The following is a 27,116-nucleotide window of genomic DNA, read 5'->3' as shown; positions in this document are numbered from 1 at the left end:
ACAGGACGGCCCTAGGTTTCCTTGGAGGCCTTTGGAATGGAACTCGGGGACCCCAGTTCATTAGTGCCCACTGGCCACATTTTTTCGATTATTTAGCAGAACTGAATAAGTATTTCCCTGGGAGAGGTTCGGCGCGTGCACACGCCCCCTTCGTTTGTGTTGAGTAACGAGCGAACTATCTATGCCTCGTAGCGTCCAGCCCACTGCTGTTGCTCAAAACTCGAGACGTTGCAAGAAAATGGCTAACGAAGCCGCGGGGAACCGCGGCGCGACGGACGTTGGTGCGGTTGGACGTGGCTGACCTCGCAGCCCACGCAGCGGGGTCGCACCGCCCAGGTGGCCGCAGCTGGCTTCGCTGAGCGCACCTCGTCCGTCCCCGCGCCAGTTTGCGCACGCGCGCCCGTCATCCGGGTGCCGGCTGCGGCTGCAGGTTGCGCCGGGGTAGCGGACCGGGGGCGGGGCCAGCGGCTCATTGTGCGCAGCGCTGCGCGGCGCCGCCGGCCGCCGAGGCCTGGGTGGAAGTTGGTGCTGCTGCCGCCGCCCTGCAGCCCACTCGCTGCCTCGGCAGCGCGCTGCTCTTCTAAGATGGCTGCCGCTACCGGTGCTGTGGCAGCCTCGGCTGCCCCGGGTCAGGCGGAAGGTAAAAAGATCACCGATCTGCGGGTCATCGATCTCAAGTCCGAGCTGAAACGGCGGAACTTAGACATCACCGGAGTCAAGACTGTGCTGGTCTCCCGACTCAAGCAGGTGAGGCCCGGCGAGATCCGCGAAGAGGAGCTTAGGCCGCGCCTCGGCGCCCCCCTTCCGCCGCAGACCCTGGCCGCCCGCAGCCGCCAAGACCCGCGGGGCAGCGCTGTAGGGAGGCCCCGGGCGGTGCCCGCGTGCGCAAGGAGGGCGAAGACCCTCCCGTGTCGCCTCCGCCCCCGCGCGCGGGGTAGGGCCTGCGACGGGCCCGCGAGCCACCCGGGACCGGCCGCCGCAGCCGAGCGCGCCCCGCCTCCCCCGGGACGTCCCCGCCGGGCTGCGAGGGCAGCGGCCGGCCGGCGCGGCCTCCCAAGGGCGATCGTGGAGACCTGGGAGGCTCTGGATTCCCAGCCTTTAGCCATGGTGAGCGTGTGCATTTCTTGGGCTCGGAGGGAATGGTTACTTTGGTGACTTCTGCGAAGTTACCGTTTAATTGTGCCCAACCGTTTCCTTCCCATCTTGGGGTAATTGGTAGTGGGAGTTGATGGGTGGGTGAGAAAAAGGTCTTGTTTTCTACTGGGCTTTTAGTTTTTGTATCATTATAATAACCGTTTTCATCCCTGATTAGCTTTCTGGTTTATTTGAGCGGTGGAATTGTAGTAGAGGAGCAGTAAGTTTGCGCTATAGAGATCAAGGGGGAAAAAAAAAAAACCTAGTTATTTCCTTTAGTAGCTAGAAACTTTTCTGCAATAGAGCATATTTAGATTTTTCTTCAGTACAGTGATGTATGATATTTAATTATCGACTCGGTAGAATTTAAAGCTCCATGTGATTCTGATACCTAAAATTTTTCCCCTGAAAGTTTCCTTCACTCTTTGGTGTAGCTTAATTTTTGAAGTCGGTTTATGACATAACTGGCAATTCTAATGTCTTGAGGCTTGAGGTTTGCTAATTTTTTTTTCATTTCTTTTTTTATAAAATAAGTTTAGATAGATTGTGTAGCATATTAACTTCTCTTTCTAATGTAGGCTATTGAAGAGGAAGGAGGCGATCCAGATAATATTGAATTAACTGTTTCAACTGATACTCCAAACAAGAAACCAACCAAAGGCAAAGGTTGTTACGAGTTATGAACATATTTTAAAATATATTTTGGTTATATAACTTGCCTCTGCTCTTGTGCCACTTGCCCTGTTTATATAGTGCTACTCTTTGCTATTTCCCTCTGGCACTCTGCCTTCTTGGGTCAAGGAAGAAAAGTTACTGTTGCCAGGCTCTGTGTAACTTGTATCCTTTAAGATTCGGATGAAGCTGATCAGAAAGTTAGAACAGTTCTTTATTGCTTCCATACAAAAGTATAAAGTCAAGTTGCGTAATGATTCTTCATAGTGTGAAGACTTGGAAGAATAAAATCCACTTTAATACATGTCTACCTTGCCCCACAATTGGCAGAGTATTGATGGAATTCCTACCAAATCTTTCACCTTGGTTCCTTGCTGTTCTCTCTAGTTTTTTAAAATTCTGTAACTTTAATGCTAGTATTTTGTTTGACTTGGTGAACTTAATTTGCATTTATGCCATTATACATTCTAATAATTTTCAGTGAAATTCAAAGAGACCTCACCAATTGTACTAACAAGGTAGGGGGAAAAACCATGATTAATTAGCTTTAAAAAAAGTTTGAAGCTAGGAATATTAAAGTTTTTTATTTTATAACTTCTAAATTAGGCTAGGTATATTTCCAGGATATGGTGATTTAGTATATAGCTAAATAAACATTTTGATAACACTTAGGTGTTTTTTGAAGCATCTGGTGAGTAAACTCTTTATTTGAATAATTGCAAATCCCTCCCTTCAAAGGACAGGCAGAGGGTGGACATGACTTATATCTGTATCCTAACCTGGTAGCTATCTATAGTTTCCATGCAGAATATGTCATGACATCTAAAGCATTTTGTTTTGTAATCTAACTTTACTGCTTTGTGTGATCCAAATGATACTACTACTACTGGGTGATTATAATTAGAATAAAATAATTGGTTAATCTTGAAAAGAGGGGACTTTGAACTTTATCCTTAGGCAAACAGCATCTGGACAAGTCCAACTCACTATTTCGAGAGACCCCTGTTTGTGTCAAAAGGAAATTGAAAAGGGCTAAGAAGCATTTCCTGGGTGAGATGGGAAAGGCAGAGGTGGAGATAGAATTTAGAAGAGTAAGAAGGGCTGTGGCTTTTAATGTAATGGGGACTCAGTGTAGCCCTTTAAGAGATACATTTGTATCACCTTGAAAGATACATTACTCTGTTTAGAGAAGCTTATGTCAAGATTCCTCTGCTGAAAAGTCAAATGGATCTTCTAAAATGGAGAAGTATAAAAATTAAAAAATAAGTATATTAGGAATTAACCATTTTTCTTATAGGGTTTTGATTCATATCTTTTATTTGGCATGTTGTGATAATATGACAGATGCTATGTATTAATCACAGTTCCAAGTTATTTGAGTTGGCTATTAATGATTTTAGCATTTAGAGTAAATTTCATTTGATTTATTCAGTTCTCACCTACTTTTCTTTTTATATCCCCCCATTTTTTTTTTTTACTAGAAACTTCATTTATCTTACCCTTAGAAATAACTTCAGCAATATACTTAAGGAATTTTTCAGTATCAGTATTTTTTAAAGAATAAGCATTTATTTTTGTTAGTGTGTTATTTTTTCCTTTGATAAGATTATAAAGATACTTGAACTTTATTTTTTCCATTACTTTGATGTTAAGGTGTTTTAAGGTCTTTAGAAGTTGTACAGACTACCGAGTACTTAATTAATAAGCCTTATTCTAGGACATGCATGACAAATAGCTCTAGTCTTCTTGAATTTCACCTACCATTATTCTGGATATTATATAAATTACAAAGAGCATAGTGTAAAACCCCAAATCAGAACTTAGTTTGAATTAATTTACAATTAAGGTACCTGTAGATAAGATAATATTTACTTGGTTGTACAGGGGCTAAAACCCAGGTCCTTACCCATCCTAGGCAAGTGCTCTACCATGAGCTAATCTGCCAGCTCCCTAAGATTGTTTTAACTAAGAAGTTTGAAAAACATTTTTTAGAGACCAAACTTCTATAAGGAAAATTGATCAAGATTGATATTTAATGTATTTTTAAAACTAAGTTTATAAACAATTAAGTTGGCTTTTTACCATTATGTCAGTTTTTCAGTCTAGTTGCTAAATTACTACATTGAGCTATTTTTGCCAAATTTTATTACTTTGTGGTATCTATATTGAAAATAATTTCATCTTGGTCATGCCATTCTTCCCCCTTCAATTAGTTTGTTTCTTTTACTGTGAAATTGGAAATTTTACTAGTTTATAAGAATCTTAGTTTTGAAATTTAATACTTACATATTGTCAGAAGAAAGAACAAAGCACTTTCTGTTAAAATATATACATAAATAATAGCTTATCTGGAAAAGTAATCCTTATATTTTTAAGGTAGCAAATAAAAGTTAAATGATAAGAAAGCAAGAAAGAAATTTCATGGATTTGGAAAAATTACTTTAGTGAAACATGGAGTTTATTCTTTTAGAAGATAAATATAGGGTAGCTTTTTCCTTTTTAAAAGTTGTATGTGCTGGGGGTTTTGCTCAACGGGCAAGGCCTTGGGTTCAATCCCACGCTCACGTGTGCACACACAAAGAAAACCTGTTAAAATGATTGTGTTTAGACATGTTAAAAGGAACCTAGTTTTTTGTTGTTATTGTTGTTCTGGGGATTGAACCCAGGGGCACTTAACCACTAAGTCACATTCCAGACCTTTTTATTTTTTATTTTGAAATAGAGTTGCTTAGGTCTTTGCTAAGTAGCTGAGGCTGGCCTGGAATTTGCAATCCTGGTATTACAGTTGTGTGCCACTGCACCCAACCTATATTCTTAAGAATACTGTGGAACTTTTTAAAATGCAGTTATAAACACTTTCTTGTAATAAGTGTTGATTATGTTATAGTGGGTTCTGGTATTTATAGTAACATTTATAAAATCTGTTTACATGTAGTAAATATAGTTGAACAGTTTGTGACTTGGATTGTTTTTCCCTTCTGAGTCTTTTTACAGTTTCTTTGCTAGGAGCCTTTTAATAAGTAACCTAGATGAAAGTTTTACCCAGTGAGATTTACTGTTGAATTATGTGGGCGTATGTCAAGAAAGCAGTTAAACAGGTAGAACTAATTCCTCATTAGCTTGTTGTAGAGATTATAAAGTCTTTTGGTTCATCTGATAATGCAATATTATTTTTGTTTAGATTTTTAACTTTTAAAATTACCTATAAACTTCAGCAAAAGTTATGTGGTTAATCAGTATAGTATTCAGAATTATATATAGTGGGTTTACTGATGTTGAAACTAATTTACAATATATTTATCACCAAAGCACTTTGATACTTTTTTCATTTTTTTTAATATCAAATATGGTATTTATCAAGAATCCTGGTAGAGAGTTAAAATTTTCTGTTGCAGTACTTTTTCTGAATCAGTCATCTTCTAGGTATTCTGAATTAGAGACAGAGGAAGACTTTTTAGTCTTTGTTCTCTTTTTTATGAACTCATGTAAAATAAAATGTTGATTTTTGCAGGAATTACAGAAAAAATAGATATTTTCTTTTCTTTTTTTTTTTTTCTTTCTTTTTGGTACTGGGGATTGAACCCAGGAGTGCTTCACCACTGAGTTAAATCCCCAGCCCTTTTTATTTTTTATTTTGAGACAGTCTCACTAAATTCTAAGGCCTCACTAAATTGCTGAGGCTTGCTGAGTTACTGGGATTACAGGCATATAGCACTATGCCCAGCCGGGTGGTGGGGGGGGAAATATATATATATATACACACATATATTATTTGTTGATGACATAAGAAAAGGTTTTAGTGAAGATGTTGAACAATGGCTTAGACTTAATGGGTAGAATTTATTGATTGATTTAATCAACTATACTCTTGTCTATAATAATAAGGGCCTTGGTGTTTTGTAGTTCCAGGAGTTAACTGTTCAGATTGTAAAGTTCACAGCCTGAGTAGCTTTATATGGTATTCCTACTACCTCACAATACTAGTTTGCATTGTACCTTTATGGTAATATTTTCCATATTATAAGAGTGAAATGTTTCTATTTTATTTTAAATTTTTTTTATAAGAGAGAGAGAGAGAGAGAGAGAGAAAGAGAATTTTATTATTTATTTATTTTTTTTAGTTTTCGGCGGACACAACATCTTTGTTTGTATGTGGTGCTGAGGATCGAACCCGGGCCGCACGCATGCCAGGCGAGTGCGCTACCGCTTGAGCCACATCCCCAGCCCCATGTTTCTATTTTTAAAATAAGATGGTCCAGAAAAATACAAAAAGTGAAAATTACTCTTAATTCCACTACCCTTAATTTGTCATAAGGGTAACGATTTGTTGTTCTAAGGTGTGTGTAGGTACGTGTATAAGTGCTTGTAGGAAGTTTATTTTAAACATTGCCCTCCCACTTTTCAACAACTAGAATAGTTTCATACTGTATACATGATTTATTAATGGTAGAATTCAATTTTTTCTCTTATCTGGAGAATCTGAAAATGATAACCTTCTTTATGCTTCTTTAGTTACATTCAATCATCTAAATAGTAGTCTACACTCTGCAATGCAGAGTCTTTTGAACTTTAAAAAAATACAGGAGACACCAGGCTTATGTGCCCCCACTGAGATTGGATTTCCATTTCCCTGTTGTGGGGCCAGGCATCATTTCTAGATACATTGATTCTCAAATGCAACTAGAGTTAAGAACTATTGACTGTTCTAGATTAAAGCTTGAAATTTAACATCATTTCCATTCATCTCTCTTACCCGCTACCAGTTTCCAAAGTATTTTATATACTTCACATTTTTCAAAAAACTTCTACATTGCTTTGTTTGATTCTTTCAACTATTCTGAGTGTTAAGCAGGACTTTTAAAAATTGATAGATATAAAAGTTAACTCATTAGGAACCCAGTTTTTACCACCTTTCAAAAATCTCCTATGTGGGCGGGGCAGGAGTTGTGGCTCAGCGGTGGAGCCCTTGCCTAGCATGCGCGAGGCCCTGGTTTCAATCCTCAACTCCACATAAAAATAAATAAATAAACAAAATAAAGGTATTATATCTAATATAATATTAAATATTTAAAAAAATAAATATTAAAAAAAAATCTCTTATGTGTATGAGTGAATGCCAGAAATGTTCATCCTGGTCCACCCTACCATTCACACACATACACATATTGAGGATTTAACTCAGGGATACTTTACCACCAAGCCCGAGTCCCTCCCCCACACCGCTTTTTTGAAACAGGGTCTCACTAAATTGCTTATTCTGGTTATCTTTAGATAATACATTTAAGAGAGTTTAAAATTATACTTTTGGTATTTCCAGATTTATTATAATGAACATAAACTATTTCATAGCATGTATTTTTTCTTTCTTTCTTTCTCTTCTCCACATTCCCCTAAAAGTAGATTTTTTTTTTTTTTTTTTGGTGGTGGTGGTGGTATTGGAGATTAAACCCAGGGACATTCTACCTCTAAGCCATATCCCCAGCCCTATTTTTACTTTGAGACAGGGTCTTAAGTTGCTGTGAGTGCCTTCAAACTTGCCATCTTCCTGCCTCAGCCTCCTGAGATTATAGGTGAAATTATAAGTAAATTTTTTTTTTGAAAAAATAAACTATTAGATGACTATAGTACAAGTTGCTTTAGAGATATGGCTTCATTACTAAAATGCCATTTTAATAGAAGCTAAAACACAAGCAGTTTACACAAGGCATTGTCTTTGATTGTTTTAGGATATTTACTGTATGCACTTTGGGAGAGGTTGTAGCTGGAAGCATTAATATTTATAAATATTAAATAATAATAAACATTTCATAGTAGCATCTGTGAATATTTAAAGAGTAAAGTTACTTGGCCACAGAATATTTTGGCAAAATTATTTTTTAAAAATCTATTTAATAGGGCTGGGGATGTGGCTCAAGCGGTATAGCGCGCTCGCCTGGCAAGCGTGCGGCCCGGGTTCTATCCTCAGCACCACATACAAACAAAGATGTTGTGCCTGCCGGAAAACTAAAAAATAAAAAAATAAATATTAAAAAATTCATTCTCTCTCTCCCTCCACTCTCTCTAAAAAAAAAAAAAAAAAAATCTACTTAATAAATGAATTTTGTTTTGGGAGGTACTTCTAAATTTAAAAAAGGAAATTGTAAACCCTTAGATGAAGAACCAGTTTTCCTTTGAAGGGTAAAATCAATTGGTGATCCATAATCCTTTATTTATAATCCTGAAATACAAATGTTCTGAAAACCTTTGTTCAGGAAAGTTTTTTCTTACGTTTGGTGGCAAAAGTGATGGATAAAGTGATTTATCCATTTGATATGAATATGCATACATTTAATTGATGTGTGACTATGCATATATTTCATTGCCTAAATGTTTATATGATTGCTTGAAATACTGTGCTAGAAGGCACTGGGAGGTTTCACTTAATCTAAAATCTTAGAATTCTGAGCTCTGAAACATGTCTTGGCCCTAGCAGCTCACTTTCTGTGGACCTGTACGAATTCACTTGTTAAGGGATGTTTCTAGTGAAAACTTTGGTATGTGGTTTTACTTTGCTATTTTATTTCAGACCCTAAAATCATGCAAAGAACATTTAAATAAATTTTATGTAACTTCAAAATTGTCATCTGTTGCTATGATACTACTATGCTCCTTAAGATGTGGTAGGTTAGGGTTGGGGTTGTAGCTCAGTGGTAGAGTGCTTGCCTTGTATGTGTGAGGCACTGGATTCAATCCTTGGCACCACATAAAAAAATCAGTTAAATAAAGGTATTATGTCCGTCTACAACTAAAAATACGTTTTTTAAAAATATGTGGGAGGACTGGGGATGTGGCTCAAGCAGTAGCGCGCTCGCCTGGCATGCGTGCGGCCTGGGTTCGATCCTCAGCACCACATGCAAACAAAGATGTTGTATCCGCCAAAAACTTAAAAATAAAATATTAAAAAATTCTCTCTTAAAAAAAATATGTGGGAGGTTAATCTTGCTTCCATTTGTATTTTGTTTTTTCAGACAATGTTTACTGTCCTTCATATTTTCTAATTTTGTTCCTCGAAGCATTAAGTTAGGCTTGGTCTACATTAAACTTTCAGTTAGCCTCTTCATTGTGATCATGTTGCTTTGGGCCAATTCACATTTCTATGGCTTATGCTAAATTCCCCGAAGAACAAAAGACATAGAGCTGTTTGTTGATTAATTGGTAGCAGGCACAGGGTTAAATGGAACACTAACTATATGAAAGTGTGCTAAAGGTAGTTTTACTTGTTGGATTGTAGAAGAAATTTGATTTTTCTTTAAGTTCATCATTTGTGTGATTTCACAAATGTTAGGGACCTATAGATGCTGGTGGCATCATGAAAGTTAGTAGTATATAATCTTGCTGATAGGATGGGGTTGCACATGAGGGTAGTTTGACTGCTGTATCACCTCTTACCTTTGTCCCATTTGGTTCTGATAGAAGTCCAGACCTTGTTTACTTTGGACCAGTTGGAGCAGGTAGAAGTCCAAGCCTTGGGCCTAATATAGTGTCCAACCTAGGACTTACTCCAAGAAATAAATAATGTTGAGCATCTCCTCAATCTTTTGTGTTGTACTGGGTTCTCAGCTAGATGATGCACATCATAAATTTTAACAATAAGCTGGGCACAGTGGAACACACCTGTAATCCCAGCATTTCCGGAGGCTAAGGCAGGAGGATCACAAGTTCAAACCAGCCTCACCAATTTAGTGAGGCCCTAAGCAACTTAGCAAGACCCTGTCTCAAAATAAAAAAATAAAAAGGGCTAGGGATATGGCTCAGTGGCTAAGCAACCATGGGTTCAATCCTCAGTACAAATCAAACAAAAAAACAAAAGTGAGTTAGTTGGAGAGGGATATTATTTCTGTCAGAAAAGAAGAAATTACAATGTAGTTTCTCAATCGTGATGTACAAAACAAGCCCAAAGTTAGATTATGGAAGCTAGTGTAAAATTTCAGTTTTCTTAAAACACTCTGTATCTATCAGGTTATTGCTCCAGTTTTGTCACTGTGCGTTTGGAAATCTTGTCCTCCTGGCTTATGGTATTTAAATTTATAAGCAGATAACATTAAACATCTAGTGCTTTCATGTTGTATGGCCTATAGAAACAGTATGGAGTAGCAAAGTTAGACCTTTTGCATACCCTTCCTCTGCCTCTTATTACCTGTGTGTCATATGCCATGTTGCCTCATCTCTCTGAATCTCACAGTTTTAAAATTTTATAGATGTGGCTTTTGGAACCTCTTTGTTCAGCAAAAGAGAAAACATTTAAGCAGCTGATAAATTGTAGCCCCTGGAAAACACTAATGGCTTCCAGGAGTGAAAACAGACTGGGTTTAAATTTACTAGCTTTGTAATCTTTATTAATTTTTCAACCTCCCTGTTCTCTTTTATGAAAACATGTACATATATAAAGCATCTGTCTTAGTGCCTGGCCTGTAGATGCAGCTTAAGCTGTAGTATTGACTGCTGTTGTTTTTGTTGCTGGAGTGTAATTTGATTTTCCTTTAAGTAAAGCAAGTGGGACTCACCATGGAGTGCACATAATATATATAGTTTGTCATTATGCTGAGGGCTGCCTTTTCAAGATAATGTCTATGAGTTGTGTTTATTACCCGCTCCTTACTAGAATAATGTCTTTTAAGCAGGTCATACTAAGATGTAGTAAAAAAGAATTTAGGACTAGAATTGAGAGACCTCATCTTCCTCTGCTAGTTAGAAGCAAGCTATTTAACCTCTGAGACTGATTTTCACTTTTGTAAAATTGTGATAAGCTGCTCCATGTACCATAGGGTGTTTGGTAAAATGAAGTGCACTTAAAAAAAAAAAAAAAAAAAAAGCTTTGCAAATTGTAAAGCAGTTTTTGGTTGCAAGGAGTAGGTTTAGCATCTGTGAATGATCTAAGGAGTTCTCCCCAAAGCTCTGTTCTATAGGTTATTTGATGGTACATTTATGGAGGAAAGAGCTCCAGAGGTTTTTTTTCTGGTACCAGGAATTGAATGCTGAGATGCTTAACCGCTGAGATGCTTAACCACTGAGCCATATCCCCAGCCCTTTTTAATATTTTGTTTAGAGACAGGTCTCACTGAGTTGCTTAGTTCCTTGTTAAATTGCTGAGATTGGCTTTGAACTCATGAATTATAGGCATATGCCACTATTCCCGGCTTCCAGATTCTTAAAAAGTTTGTTTTCCCAAAAGACAGCATCTAAGATTTTTTTATTATGATTTTTTTTCCTCTAATGAGAAAGAAGAATATAATGAGCTCTTTCTCATCTAGTACTCATTCCCCTCCCCCTCCACACACACACACACAGGAAAGGGACAGCTTTACTTTTTTTCCCTCTTCTTTAATGGATTACTAAACATTTTCTTTATTTTTTTCCCCCTTTACCCTTGTTTTGCAGTACTGGGGACTGAGCCCAGGAGTATTCTACCACTGAGCTATGGCTCCAGACCGTTTTTTTTTTTTATTTTGTGACAGTGTCTCTCCAAATTGCTGTGGCTGGCATCAAACTTCCCATCCTCCTGTCTCACCCTCCCAAGTATCTGGGATTACACACATGTACCACTAAGCCCAACTGATATACACTTGACGATGAATAGATTTTCTTAGCGGTTGCCCTTGTAGTAACTTCTAATTTGAGACTAATTTTAGATTTTTGGACAGAATAACAGATAGATTTTTTTGGTGGTTGTGTGAAATTCTAACATAGAAATTAAACTCGATGACACAGGGAATGAAGACAATAATTGTAAAATTATTCTAAATAGGAAGTTCATACAACACTAAACTCCACACTTTTGGTTCTCATTTGGTTCTCACAACTTGTTGGGTACTACTCAAGTAAAAGAAAAATCTCTGCTCCTGATCTTGTTTTTAGCATACCTGGAAGGACAGTGACCTGTTTCCCTTTTATCACTTATTCATGGAAAGGGTTTTGATTTGGGAATAGGTGAAAGAGGTTGGGTGAGACAAGAGAAAGGGAGATATTCCTTAACTTAAAAAAAAAAAAAAATTTTTTTACCCCAACAGCTAAATTCTCTACCCTAGGGGTCACTGAAGCCTGAACTAGGTAGTAGCACTGTCAGTGCCTGCTATAGGCAAAAAGTTTATTATTAGTTGCTAGTCTCAGTAAAGAATGGCCATTCATATTTCAAAAGAAACGGAAAAAATTTTTTAAAGTTTTAAATACTACAGTTCCAGCAGCTGTGCTTTTTGACCACGTTTCTGGCATTTTGCTGATTTCTAAGTAGGTTTTTATGGACTAGATATTATGGACATAATAAACTTTTAGCGTTGACTCTGTGAAAAGCTTTTTGAAATGTGGATAACATATTTAAAGTTAAACCAAATTGCAAAGTTTTGGAGATGTGGGCTGGACAGAGAAAGTCTAGTCCATCTGGAAGCTATCAACAGTTTATTTTGAAATAATTTCTACTTTTCTTGAGTCAGTTAAATCAGTCATTATGTTAAATGACCAGCACTATTCATACTAAGGCTTTTGGAGAAATGCATAAAATTAACATAAAAGCAGTCACTGTATTTGAGGACTTGCTTTTCTGTGTTGGGAGGCAAAATGTCCTATAAACAGTACAGAGCAATACATAATCAAGTTGGATTGAAAGGTGGAGATTAAAGTGGGAGAATTTTATTTTAGAGAAACCTTGTTGAAGATTATTTATGGTAATACAAGTCTTAAACTTAATTAGCTAGCTGGTATTTGGTTATATATATTTGATAGAACACCATTGAAAGGTACTGCTATTTCTGAGAGAAATGAAGATAGAGAATTCAAGTGGTGTAAAGGAAAATATACCATATCTGTTAAATCAGTTGAGATGATGGGTTCATATGTAGAATTGTTGGCATGGCTTATTTCAGTAAGACCACATGGATTTGTATATAGTTTTGCTTGGTTGTTTTTTTACTTTATTTTATTTTATTTTATTTTTTGGAGGGGGGATAGCTGTGACCAGATGGTTTATAAGCAGTTGGCATTAATTTTGTTACTTGACTTTGGAGTGGAGAGTGAAATTGCAGAGTAAAATTGGAATGGTTTTTGCTCTTAAAGTGGTAAAATATTGGTTGTTAGCCCATTTTCCTTCTTTCACAGGTAAAAAACAAGAAGCAGATGAGTTGAGTGGAGATGCTTCTGTGGAAGATGATGCTTTTGTCAAGGTAAAGTGTTAATTACTCAGGTTAAGTTGTTTATTTTGAGCCTTGTATTTTGCATGATGAATTTCATGCATTTTACTTGAACAATAGATACTGAAATAAGTGGGTTAAATAAAAATGGAGACTTATGGAATATTGTCAACCTCATTTTCTGTCAATTATATTTGAGAATTATAATAACTTACTTTGGTTAGATGACACATAAAGCTAAAATAATACTGTTTATTCCATCTTTTATATAGAAATCTGAGAAATAAGGACCAGGGAAACAGCTCTAGGAAAATTAGTATGCTAGTTCTTAAACAGGGTACCACTGTGAAGGATATTGGTGATTTATATTTTATTTGCTCATTGTATTTAGCTTTTGTATATAATATTACAGGACTTAGATCAATGTAGACCTTAAAATGGAGAGAGGAAATTGCTGATGTGTTGCTACTTGGTAAAGATCAAATTAAGAAACTAGTTTTGTCCTTCAAAGATAAGCAAGCCAGGTCCTTTTGGTGTAAAAAGAATATACTTCAAAACTGACCAGCCGGAAGAATAAAATTATGTAGTTATAATTGGGGCTGTGGCAGTTCTGTGTAATGTTGATATAAAACAAGTTATTTTAAATTGTATTTGGGGTTTTTATTTTGTTTCATTTTAATGAAAAATGATCTACACTCATTGTTAAGTCTTAAATAATGTGGCATTTGCAGGTATTATTTAAGGAGCATAGTTTCTCTTAAATTATGTACACTTTTATGCCCATGTATTTTGTTTCCTTGTGTAGTTAGTCCATATTGTCATAATGTCTCTGAGTGTTTATGTGCTCCACCATGAAGTCAACTCATATCCATTCACCCACCTGTCTTTCCTACCTCACAGCTCTCTATCTTACCCTCTCCACACACGCACCACACAGCCCACACTTTTGCTCCTTTTACCTTGGGGTGAGGCATGGAAAAAAAGAAGTGTTTGGTTGAATAGTTAACCATGAAAGCAGGTATTGCCCAGGGATCATTAAATTAATGATTGCATGTCTATAACCAGCTTTTGTTTGAACTCTTAAGAACTATTCTGTATTCTGTTATCCTTGTGGTATACCTTTCATTAGGTCAAATTTTCTTTCTTTTCTTCAGTTGTCTTCACTAGTAAGTGTATGATTAAGCAAATATTATTCTTACACTGGAAAAACATTGTGATTTTGTTAAAAAAATCTTTTAATTTTCAAATGTGTTTCAGTTTCTTCAGTTTATAAAAATGTTAGTCATTTGAAATGTTACAAGGAGACATAACTTGTTTGGAAGAATAATTGTACTGCCTCTTATATGTGCTATACAGGATGCCTTTGTGTTATTAAATGAAAGTGGTCATATGCCTACAAGAGCAAAAGAGCTTTTTAAAAATCTGATTTGAATATATCTTCAGTTTCTTTGTATTTCTTTTTTCACTTTGGAGGTGTTTCACTTTTTTCAATTTTAAGTTACAAATTACCTAGCATATATGTGATGCTTTTGACAGAAATTAAATGAATTTATTTTCTTGTGTCCCAGAGTTGATAATTTTGAAATTTATATAATAGTGGTGAATAAACATCACCTACTGCCTAAATAGATAGTATAGAAGTATATTGGTTCTGTAAATAAGTGAGGAGAGTGGTCAAATTTGCCACTTCAGAATACCTGAAGTTCCCTTGTTAAACTCCCTTGATTTTTTCTTTCCCCCTCATATTCTAAACCATTTCAACCTCCAGTGTTCCCCTACTCTATGATGAGGTTGGTCAAATCAGAGAGCCCTGCTCCTTAAGCAATCCATACCCCCAAACAGTCATATTCCTCCATGTACACCTTCCTTGCTAAGAAATTTTTGTTCCCTCACAGCAGTTGAGCTTTGAGTAATTAGTAGTCCTGCCTCTACCCTGCCCTTTCTGCCTTTTAACTCAGAAACCTTTTCTCATATCACTAGTTACTGTAAGAATAGGAAAGGAGGAAGAAATATTCATTGTTTTCAACCCTTTCTCTACAGTTAATTAAAGATGAAAGTAAGCAAATGGCTACTTTTGTTTCTACCAAAATACATAAACTTCAAGGGCACAAAGACCTTCCTTTACAGAGCTACTCCAATATATATTAACCCCCCTGCCCACCTAATTTGAATTGTTGCACAGAGAGCTTCCAAAACATAATTTTTTTTTTTTTTGGCTTATTTTTCAGGAAGAGCCATTGATAGAACAGTTGGGAGTGCCATATTATTAGTCAGAAATAAACTTTGTTTCAATGTATAAGACTTCCAGGGACTTTAACATTAAAACAGACTATGACACATGGAGAAATTAAGTCAACCCTTTGAAGCCATATCTCTGGAGTGCTTCTAGAATGTGGCTTGTAAATATTAAATAACTGGAACCTAGATATCTCTAGTAGCAATTCAGTTAGTGTGCATTTCAGTGTGATCTCTCAGATTTATTGTTTAATGATCTTGATACTAGATCTGTATTTCTAAAGACACGGTTAATATGTAAGGTAAAATCACTGAGCTTTAACTTTGGGAATAATATCAAAATATGATCAAACTGACACATTTAGAGATGTAAATTACCAAAAACTTTTGGTGGATAGCCTACACTGCTTTGCCTCTAGTTGTACCAAATTTTCTTACCATTAAAAGGACTGTGAATTGGAGAATCAAGAGGCACATGAACAAGACGGAAATGATGAACTAAAGGACTCAGAAGAATTTGGTGAAAATGAAGAAGACTGTGTGCATTCCAAGGAGTTACTTTCTGCAGAAGAAAACAAGAGAGCTCATGAATTAATAGAGGCAGAAGCAATAGAAGATATAGAAAAAGAGGACATCGAAAGTCAGGTCTTTAGCCAGTTTTGTTAAAATATGACACCAATAAATTTTTAAGTAATATATATTTTTTTCTACTTCAATTTGGAAGTCTCAGAATTTAAAAAAAAAGAAAGAAAGAAATTTTAAGTTACTTACAAATTAACCAGAATCCTACCACCTAAGTGATCTTTTAATTTTTGCTTATTGCACATAAATTTTTACATAGTTATCATGCCATAAAGTTGCTATTTATTCTATATTCTACTTTCACATAACATATCATAATGACTTCATAATCCATGTGTTATACCATAATTTATTAGACTGCTTTCTGTGTGTCTAATAGCTATTCCTGTAATTTTGGCATTAAGTTTTCAGTTTTTTTCCCATGCCACTATGAATGAGTATACCAATTCATTCTGATATTGTCAACATTATTTGGTGGTGGATTCTTCTCAACCCCGCAACACTTTTTGCTATTTCAGTAGGTATAAAAAAAGCTAATTTCATGTGCATTTTCGTAGTTTAATATCAAGGATGGGAAATTTAAAGCAGATAATTTTTCAGATCTTTTCATTTGAAATTGCCATTTTTTCCTGCTTTGAAGTTACATTAGTACATCTTACGAAAAATCAATGGATTAGGGAAGTCATTGCTACTACTAATATTCATACTAATATTCATACACTTCCTTTCTTCCTAGCCTAGTGAATAAGGGCTCAAATTTTTTCTAATTCTGTGGCAATGTGACTTATTTTTTATGTTGGTATAAAAAATGTAGTCTGAATCTTACGCATTGACTTAGTACCCACAGTATCAGAACATGAGGCAAATGTTAATCAGGTATAAACATAAAAGAATTCTCATGTTTCCCAGATGTTTTGTAAAGCAAAGCTATTGTATACCCTTTTACTTAGGAAATTGAAGCTCAAGAAGGTGAAGATGATACCTTTCTAACAGCCCAAGTAAGTTTACATTTAGTCCTATGAATTTGATATTGTGGGTGGAAGGGCTTGGAAAAAGAATCTTATTTCGACTACACAATTCTTTAATTGATTAAAAAAACTGCATTAAATTTAATATTTATGTGGCATATACAAATTCTTGGTAGCTAAAATTTCTCTTGCCACAAATGTAATTGGGAGTTACGAGGTTTCTATTATTTCCGAATTTAAAAGTGTCGTTCTTTTTGAAATCCTTTTGATTTCTCCCCACCCCCGTAACTTTGGTATAAAACTAATTATTTAAAGTATCAATATCCTTTTTAAACTTATTTAAGCTTTGTTAATTTACCATTCCTAGGATGAGCTTAAAGTAAGTGATTTTAAAACTCTGTGCTAGACATTTACTTTGTTGTGTGTATGGTTGTACTTCAGTGTGTGATAAAATTGGTTTTGCTATATGTAATATACATTGTGTATATTTAAACAAGAGTTTCCAAGTTTATGTGCTTTAGAAAAAATAGTGTTCCAGTCTGTTATTTCTTCACTGTAGTATTTACTAGTAACTAGTATTTAGAGGGGTTCATATTCACAGACTGTTTAGCTCATTGCCTCTGGTCATGCCTTCTTTAATACAGCTCTCTTGCCTTTATACACAGCCCCAGATACACAGAGGCTGTGTTAACTGTTTGTATTTATTGCAGTAGAGAAGAAGAAATACCTTTGTTTGGAATATTCAGGAGGGAAATACTAGGACTGTTATCCATCCTATCCACAAATGTGTTCAATTCTGCATAATAATATATGAGAAAAATTAACTTTCAAGTTGGGGGAGAACCCTTCCTAGATTACTTATTTGCAAAAAGGAGAAATTGAGCTCTTTATATTCTTTTGACAACTAGTCAATTCCCATTTAAGCACCATTTCTTCAGTTATACAGGTTGCAGGTTGTGTGATAGAATCATATCTAAGGATCCCCATTTACATAGTAGACCATTGATTATAAACTTTTTAAACAAATGGATATAAAGTATCTTAAGAAATGGGTACCATTTTCTAATTTCTTCAAATTTTTGTAGGATAAAGATGGCCTTGTTACCATTCCATCCTGATAGTGAAAGAGTAATTATTTCTTTGCAGAGGACAAGATTTCATTATATTGTATATATAAAAAAAGGGACCTTACATCTTTTGAGTTTTCTTCAAGTAAAATAATCTTTGTTATAAACAATATATAGTGGAACATCAAGAAACATGCAAATGTATCTAGATTCCATCATGATCTAATGCTTTTACACACACTTCCTAAATATATTAATATGTGCGTTAAGTGATGCTACATGAAGAGTACCCATTTATCAGCTTCAGCTGATACCAACTCATAGTCAGTCTTACTTTCTGTATACCTCTATTCGCTTTCCCCCTTGTGCAGTATTTTGAAACAGATATATTATCCCTTGAAAAAGTTCAGTATGAAAAAAAAAGTTCAGTATGTATCTCTAAAGGAGAACTCTTTCCTTTCTATATAATTCCTAATCTAAAAAATGTTTATTTAGACCATTAAATATACGTTAGTATTTAAACATTCAATCAGCCATGCCCTCTTCCAAATATAAATAAGATCTATGCATTTTAATCTTTAGTTTTTCTCTCCATTTTATTTCTTTCCACTATTTTACTGATAAAATTTATCTGTTTATCCTTTAGAGTAGGGGTTCACAGTTTTTCTAAGGACCAGATAGTAAATATGTTAGCCTTGTGGGCCATATGATCTCTGTCACAACTATTCAACTCTGTTATTGTAGCATGAAAACAGCCATAGGCAGTATGTAAATAGTGGGCTTGACTGTGTTTTAATAAAAATATTTCTAAAAACAGGCATCTAGTGTGGTTTAGTTGTACTGTAAATTGGTAAGATCTAAGACTTTCTATCAAATTTTGTCTGTTCCTGTTAAAAAAAAATAACTATTTTATAGGTAGTATTATATTCTTTAGATACACATAATATCTGGTTTTATCTTTGTGATGATATCAGTCATTATTGATCCATATCTCATTAGGGATTACAAAATGGTAATGTGTTAATGCCATCATTTCTTTATCTATTAGCTGGAATATTTCTAGAAAGAAAAACCATCCCCTAGTCTGTTTGGTTACCCAGAAGTATAATTTGTAAAGGAAAGCTAGGATATACGTCTGATTCTTTCCTTTTACTTAACAATTTTCAGAATAATGATCTGGTTACTAACATCTCCAATAGTGACCAGTGAGTTTTGAATTTTTCTTTTTTCCCCTTCATTTTGAACTCATGAATTGAATATAATTGATGTATAATTAATGTCCTTCTAAGTTGATGTCTATTGCCATTATTATCCTTCATAATGTTCAAAGTGTTCCATCTTAATGGTGTGATAGTCTCTTCAAGTTGGCTCTTGAGTCCTTTCAACATGATTTTTGTAGTTTGATTCTTATTTTCTGATATTATGTAAAGATGTTCCATTTCCTCCTCCAGACCTACAGGTAGCCAATTCTTCCTTTTAGCCGTAAATGGTATTTCAGGTCAACAATCTCGTTATTAGGGGTGTCCATTGTTACTGAGTTGATCATTGTTTCTAGGCTTTTTGAATGTATAGAGCAATGGAATGTGTTGGGTTTTGTCCATTTTCATTTGTGTTTACTTTTAAAATAACATCAATTTTTAGTTCATATGGGTACTTCCAAGTTAATCATTTCCTACATCTCGTAGTACACCCAGGAACAACAGTCTTAGAATGATAAAACCACCACCAAATTACTGAACATAATTTAAGGATTTTTTTTCTAAGTTTTATTTGTCATAATGATGTACCCCACTAGGGATGAACAGATTAATGTGTTTTAGGCAAAAGCTATAAAGTCAAAATCATGAGACAATATTTTTAAAAAGTCTCCTAGATGATCACAGCAGTGCATGCCTCTTATCTCAGTGACTCTGTAGGCTGAGACAGGAGGATCATAAGTTTGAGGCCAGCCTCATCAACTTAGTGTAACTTTGTCTCTAAATAAATAAATAAATAAGACTGAGGCTATAGCTCAGTGATAAAGCGCCCCTGGTTCAATGCCCAGAAAATTGGGGGGGGGTAGTCTGCTTCACATGATTCCTTATTGTCCCCTTATTAGTAACTTTTTAAAACTTCATGATTTATTTTTCTATTATTTGCTTTAAAAATATAAATAAATAGTGGTTCTGTATAGGGATATCTCTGTTTACAACTAATTCTCAGGTTTTGACTTTGAAGCTTAAATCTTAGGCTTTAACTTCTAGGTGCAGTGCTTAGTAGACTTTGGTTCAGATTCTACATCTATTAGTTTAATTTTGTGACTTTGGACCAGTTCTGTTAGTCAATTTCTATGTCTATAAAGTGAAAATTTTAAATTTTACCTTGGTGTAAGGATTAATCCTAGATTCTGGCACATAGAGCATTCGCAATTAGTACTTATTTATAGTATTGTTTTACTAGTTTGGAAGGTATCAATTACTTGAGAATTTTCTGAACATTTTTCTTTAAGCTGTTTTTGCTTGCTTGTGCTTTAATTCTTAGAAGTTTGATGTTAACTTAAAAACCTCTTCAGTATTCAATGATCACAATATGTGTATCTCTTTTCCTATTTGCCTTTGGCCTTACCTAATGTTTCACTTACCTGAACTAAAACTTTTTTTTTTTTTTTTTTTTGGTCAAATGACATCAATATGCTTTCAAAGCCAGACTGTCCTCTACCTTCATAAAGTTTTCTCTAATGTCTATCTCTCCTATGTTGTGCTTTACTATACACAGAGAATTTTTTCCATCCATGTTAATTCTTGATACATCTTGTATCACATGTGATTGCTATTTTTTTACAGTTAAATTTGTCTAGATGGATGATATAACACGCAAAGTAAAACTGTTTTAGTTAAATAGTGATAGAATAAGCACCTATGACTCATTGCCTAGTCTTTGGGTATTCTTGTCACTAAATAAACCCCTCACTCGTCAATGTTCTATTGTATGTACTTAATGTTGAAGTTAAACCCTTTAAAAACATCAGTATCTTGTACTACATGTAGTCAGTAATTCATATCAACAAATATTTATTGCTTATGATATTCCAAGCATTTTGTATTTCTCATAATGTTTAGCATATAGCTAAATACATGGCAGGCAGTTACTGATTTAAGGTTATTTTAAAGGTTTATTCAGTCAATTTGAATACAAGTCAGAAGAAGGAGAATCATCTTAGCACATAAATACATATGTACTTATAGCAAATATATGTACCTGGACTTATATCATATATATAGCACATATATGTACCTATATCACCCTGTATCTAGGAGGAGGTAGTATAATGGGTACACAGTAAATACTTGATAACTGAAAAATAAGTTTTAGTATTGCCTTTTGTCTCTTAGTAGTCATTGCTGCTGCTCGGATGAAATAAAAGTTAGAAGAGCTTTGCATTAAATCTTTCAGCATAGCATATTATATCATTTAAAGAGGAAAAATCTCCCATTTTGTTTCTTAGTTTGTTTCCTTATTACAAGAAATTTGGAGCTTATTTAGAATTTTTGCTTAACCTTACTAGTGCTGTGCTTACTGTACTACACAATAAAATGAATATGTACTTAACATCTGTGGTTCATCTTTTGTATTAACATCAGTTGTTTTTGTGCCTCATCTCCATTGTAGTTTTGTTTCCTGATGGCTCCGTTAGGCCCTTTTCTTACAGACATTAAGAATTTGTAATAAGGCTAATATAACCATTGTATAGAAAAACTGAAGTTATGAGATCCTACAGAAGATATGTTGAATTATTAAGATAAATATCTAAAAATTCTTCAGCAAAGTAAGCCAGACTTTACCAGTTACTTTAGCAACTAGAAATAACATTTTTTAATTGGCAGGAACTACAAGAAGAATTTTGTTTTTTACATCATAATATTTTAAGTTTTTATTCTTTCAAATATTAGCAAATAATTTGGTCATCCTTTTGTTGAACCTAATCAATGATACAGCTCTAAAAGAATAATGCAGGGCTGGGGATGTTTTTCAGTAGTAGAGTGCTTGCCTAGTATGCATGGTTCAGTCCCCAGTACCACAAATTAATTAATTTATTAATAATGCAGAAGAGGTGTGCTGTTGACATCACAGGTAAATAAGGAGAGTGAAGTTGCATTCTTTAAGTTCATTTGTTCTACTTTCAAGTAAAGATTAAGGTGTCTCAGTTTATTTGCCCTCTTTCAAGATAAATTAGAGGCTGGGTTCAGTGGCGCACACCTATAATCCCAGCGGCTCGGGAGACTGAGGCAGGAGGATTGTGAGTTCAAAGCCAGCCTCAGCAAAAGCAAGGCACTAAGCAACTCAGTGAGATCTTGTCTCTAAATAAAATACAAAATAGGACCACGAATGTGGTTCACTGATCGGTGCCCTTGAGTTTACTCCCCAGTAACACCCCTCGTCCCCCACTCCCACTCCCTGAAAAAAAAAAAAATGAGATAACTAAAAGAGTTTGAGCTGGGTGCTGTGACTCAAGTCTGTAATCCCAGCTACTAGGGAGGCTAAGGCTGAAGCCAGCCTTGGCAATTTAGCAAGACTTTGTCTCAAAATAAAAGGGGTTGAGTATGTAACTCAGTGGTAGAATACTTGCCTAGCATGTGAGAGGCCCAGGGTCCAATCCCCATTACTGTGTTAAAAAAGAGTTTGAAAGAAAATATTTGTCCAATTCATCTTTTTCTTGCTGCCACTGCCTATCACTTCACCCAAATAAAAGTGTTTTCTTTTCCTTTCCAGTATTGCAGATTAGAGAGGCTGGGGTTGTGGCTCAGTGGTAGAGCATTTGCCTGGCATGGGTGAGGCACTGGGTTCAGTTCTAAGCACCGCATATAAATAAATGAATAAAATAAAGGTTCTTCAACAACTAAAAAATACATTAAAAATCTTGCAGATTAGAGATATAATTGAAAGTAAATTCATATATAGATTTTTATTAAGAAATTCTGCTGGACGTGGTCATGTACGCCTGTAATCCCAGCAACTTGAGAGGTTGAGGCAGGAGAATGGCAAATTCAAGGCCAATGTCAGCAATTTAGCAAGAACCTATCAGAAAATAAAAATAAAAAGAACTGGAGAAGGCTGGGCGTGGTAGTAAATGCCTATAATCCCAATGGCTCAAGAGGCTCAGGCAAGAGAATCATGAATTCAAAGCCAGCCTTAGCAAAAGTGAGGCCCTAAGCAACTCAGTAAGACCCTGTATAAATTACAAAATGGGGTTGGGGATGTGGCTTAGTGGTCAGATTCCTCTGAATTCAATCCCTGGTGTTCTGCACCCAAAAGAAAAATTGCTGGGGATGTGTCTTAATGGTTAAGCGCCCTGGGTTTAATCTCTGGTACCAAAAAAAGAAAGAAAGGAAATTCTTATAATGAAATATAGTATAATTATGTAATAATGGGATTTACTTTTCTAACAATTAATGATTTCTTTGTTCTGGCATATTTTTACTTCCTACACTTGTGGTGTGGGGTTGAAGTATTTTTAGTTTTCTTCATGTTTCTTGAATATATAAAATAATGATTCATTCCTTGATCTGGACATTTATATGGTAATTTAGTTTCAGTTTTTGGTTAAAGTTTTTCTCCAAGAAGATGTCATTTTAAGACAGTGTTCGTCTCAGAGTGTTCTTTCTGGACCAGCAGCATTAACATCGCTTGGGAGCTTGTTAGAAATGCACATTCTCAAACCCTGCTTTTACTTTTTGAAACAGAAATACTGGGGTAGGTGCCCAGAGTCTGTTTTAATTAGCCTTATAGGGTTCCATTATGTGCTGAAATTTGAGAACCACTGCTTTAAGACTTTTAACATGGTAGCATATTACCTGGCCTATAACAATCTACTTCTTTCTGCTCAGCTTAATTTTAAGAGTTATAAATAAAAATCAAGACATTCCTGATGGTGGATGCTGGTGGCACATGCCTATAATCCCAGCAGCTCGGGAGGCTGAGACAGGAGGATTGCAAATTCAAGGCAGCCTAAGCAACTTATCAAGGCCTTAAGCAACTTAATGAGACCCTGTCTCAAAGTAAAAAATACCTAGTACTCCCTCAAAAAAAAATCCTTAAAATTCTTTTCATTTGAGATTGTAATGCATATTACTTTTACTTTTCTTTATGGTCTTATTTTTGGGGAAATGTTGATTGTATCTCTGTGGATCACTTCAGTGATTTTTGCAATATTTTCTTAATAGAATAAAAATCAGTTATGAATTTATTTTTAAATAATAAAATGAGTAGTATGAAACTGTCTACTACTCAGTCATCCTTCTTATGTCTGAAATGCTTAATGAGGGAGTGTTTTTATTTGTTTTGTTTTATTAATGTGTATTCAAGTCCTTGAAAGTATATATCTACAGGTTGTGCTTTCTAGTACTGTTTTGAATAATATGCACTGAGTACCTGTGAACTGAGTGACATAAAATAATCAGGTCAGTCTTTTTATTGGCAGTTCTTTGATATGAGTAAGATTTAGATTACATGAACTTACTTTGAATAATGAAATTAAATATTCCCCGTTTGTTGATGTAATTTTTGACAGATTTCCCTTTTCTTTTCTAAAATTGCATATACCAAGCTTGTGCTACATCGCTCTAAATGGGCCCTGGTTCTGACTGGAATATTATATTTATTTGTTAGTGATAGCTATCCCTCATTAATGTTATTAAATTATCCACCAGTTTAACTTAACTGATTTTTGTGTTCTTATTAAAATCTAGTTTTATATAAATTCATTTTACATTCAATTATTCTTTAAATTTCAGGATGGTGAGGAAGAAGAAAATGAGAAAGGTATGTTTGATGCTAAGTAGAGTGTAAAAATTGCTAACATTTAGAAAAGTAAATTACATAAAACAGTATTATTATATGAAATCTTAGTTTTAAAATGAGTTTATTTTTAAATTTACCAATTTAGTGAATGAAGTTAGCGTCTTGATTTAAGTTTTCAATTGATTTTAATTTTCTTTTGACCACTTAAGATATGTTCTATCTTAATAGTACATATCAGTTACTGTAAGTGAACTATGCCATTTTGTACTTTAAAGATAACTTCTACCATACCATACGGTAAGTTGATTGTGTCCTTAAGACCAACACTGCAGTAACTCATATGTGCTTATTGGAGTCCTGGTATATAACTCATAATGAATTTTGCAACTAGTTCTAAAAATGGTGAGTGACCAGGAAACTGACTTTGTGTTTGTTGTTTAAAGAAATTTTCATATAGTATTTCAATAGTTTTAGTAGTTTAGGAGAGCTATATCATCCAGTACAATTACAGGGACATCAGTAGCAATTCTTGTGATCAATATGAGGTTGAATTCTTGGACAGAAGTCACAAAGGATCCTACTTTGGACTAGAAAGGACATGGAGCAGAAGCCTCTAAGGAAGGCAGAATAAACAGCCTAGAAGTAATGATGAATAAATCAAGCTACTGACTGAAAATCACATCACACATGCCTGAGGCCTTTCTATTTTTCGGGAATGCAAGACATCTTTGAAAAATGGTAATTGCAGACTGGCTGGACAGGATGAAGACTGGAAATAACCAATTTCCTGGACGTTATGAAGCAGGAGCATCATCGGAGCCCTCCGTAGCAGTTTTCCATTCGATTCTGGACTACCAGGAATTGAAGAATGAAAAAGATGGGGCCCTGAAACACTTTGAAGACTGATATCCTCAGACTGTGACCTTCCAAGAAGTCACTGTGGGAATTCTGAAGGTCAGAGGGTTAAATCCCAAGATGATTTGAACACTGAAAAACAAATCTACACATTTGTCACTATCCCATGGAGGGGAAAAAAAAAAAATCTTCCACATGTCATTAACTTCTAACCAGAAATGAAGAACTGGTATCTTCAGGATGGAACATTTTCTCACTATTGTTGTTTGATGTTTGTATGTAGAGATCATTTTTCCCGTGAAGAATAAGTGATCCTGGGTAAAGGATTGTTTATGTTAGTTAATACCCTTGTGTTTTTTTTTCTCCCTAACCTTCCATCAGTGCTAATAACTGGCTTTATATTTTCTAGGTCCTATTCTAGCTTATGAATATGAAATTGTTTAAACTTCTTGTTTTGCCATATTTATTCCTGTTAAATCCTCTTAGATATAGCAGGTTCTGGTGATGGTACACAAGAAGTATCTAAACCTCTTCCTTCAGAAGGGAACCTAGCTGAGGCTGATCACACAGCTCATGAAGAGATGGAAGCTAATGCGACTGTGAAAGAAGCTGAGGATGACAACATCTCGGTCACAATCCAGGCTGAAGATGCCATCACTCTGGATTTTGATGGTGATGACCTCCTAGAAACAGGTAAAAATGTGAAAATTACAGATTCTGAAGCAAGTAAGCCAAAAGATGGGCAGGACGCCATTGCACAGAGCCCGGAGAAGGAAACCAAGGATTATGAGATGAATGCGAACCATAAAGATGGTAAGAAGGAAGACTGCGTGAAGGGTGATCCTGTCGAGAAGGAAGCCAGAGAAAGTTCTAAGAAAGCAGAATCTGGAGAAAAAGAAAAGGATACTTTGAAGAAAGGGCCCTCGTCTACTGGGGCCTCTGGTCAAGCAAAGAGGTTTGTTTTTCTATGTCAGTTCTTTACGATACTGAATTCCAGCATTCAATAAGATCACTCTACATTAAGGGGGTGGCTTCAAGACCATGTACAGTAATTAGTATCTTATGATCCTGCCTATAATATTTTTGACCGTCATAAGTTACTTTTAAAAAAAATTCAAGACCTTCATAATATGCAGTGTGTCCTACTGATTGCATTGTCGAATTGTCAGCATATATTTGGTTTTTTGGTTGTTTTTGTTTTTGTTTTTGTTTTTCAAATTGACAATTTTTTTGTGTTTTATTTTTAAAAATCCTTGTGATGATGGTTAATGAACAACTATCAGTTCTAAGAACACAAAATGAAGTCAAGTCCCAGTCCTGAAATCTGGAGAAGATGGCCATATATCCACTGAATAGAATTATCAGAAAATCTAGATCTTCAGGCATCTTGGGGAAAATCAGTGCAAGAATCCTAAGGGAGTCCTTTGTTCAAATAACCTATTCTAGGCTTTTGGAATTGTTAATTTGTATGAATAGCACTAGTTTGCAATATAGTCAATATCAAACTGCTCGGTTTTTGTTTTGTTTTTGTTTTTGTTTTCAATTTTCTTCTGATGATTTGCCTCTTTAGCTCTTCAAAGGAATCTAAAGACAGCAAGACATCATCTAAAGATGACAAAGGTAATGGATTTTTTCCTATTTCAGTGATAGCATTGATTAATTTCACT

At 35.3% G+C, this 27,116-nt stretch overlaps 1 protein-coding gene across 5 annotated transcripts in view; it reads left to right on the top strand.

Moving 5' to 3' along the window:
• Positions 1–513: 513 nt before the first annotated feature.
• Sltm (SAFB like transcription modulator) overlaps positions 514–27,116 on the top strand; it is a 45,808-nt gene continuing 19,205 nt past the window's right edge. Inside the window, exons 1-8 of one of the 5 annotated variants that reach the window (XM_076850861.1) lie at positions 514–747; positions 1,713–1,800; positions 12,934–12,998; positions 15,648–15,845; positions 16,733–16,780; positions 24,588–24,615; positions 25,990–26,404; positions 27,020–27,069. In XM_076850861.1, the coding sequence (XP_076706976.1) occupies positions 586–747; positions 1,713–1,800; positions 12,934–12,998; positions 15,648–15,845; positions 16,733–16,780; positions 24,588–24,615; positions 25,990–26,404; positions 27,020–27,069 (1,054 nt within the window). In that variant the 5' untranslated portion in view covers positions 514–585. Of the gene's footprint in view, positions 748–1,018; positions 1,108–1,712; positions 1,801–12,933; positions 12,999–15,647; positions 15,846–16,732; positions 16,781–24,587; positions 24,616–25,935; positions 26,405–27,019; positions 27,070–27,116 lie in introns of those variants that run through there. The other 4 variants (XM_076850859.1, XM_076850863.2, XM_076850865.1 and 1 more) reach the window with 4 other exon arrangements.

Source organism: Callospermophilus lateralis, chromosome 3 (genome assembly GCF_048772815.1).
Source record: "Callospermophilus lateralis isolate mCalLat2 chromosome 3, mCalLat2.hap1, whole genome shotgun sequence".
Classification (NCBI taxonomy): domain Eukaryota; kingdom Metazoa; phylum Chordata; class Mammalia; order Rodentia; family Sciuridae; genus Callospermophilus; species Callospermophilus lateralis.
This window is presented reverse-complemented; position numbering and strand designations above follow the sequence as displayed.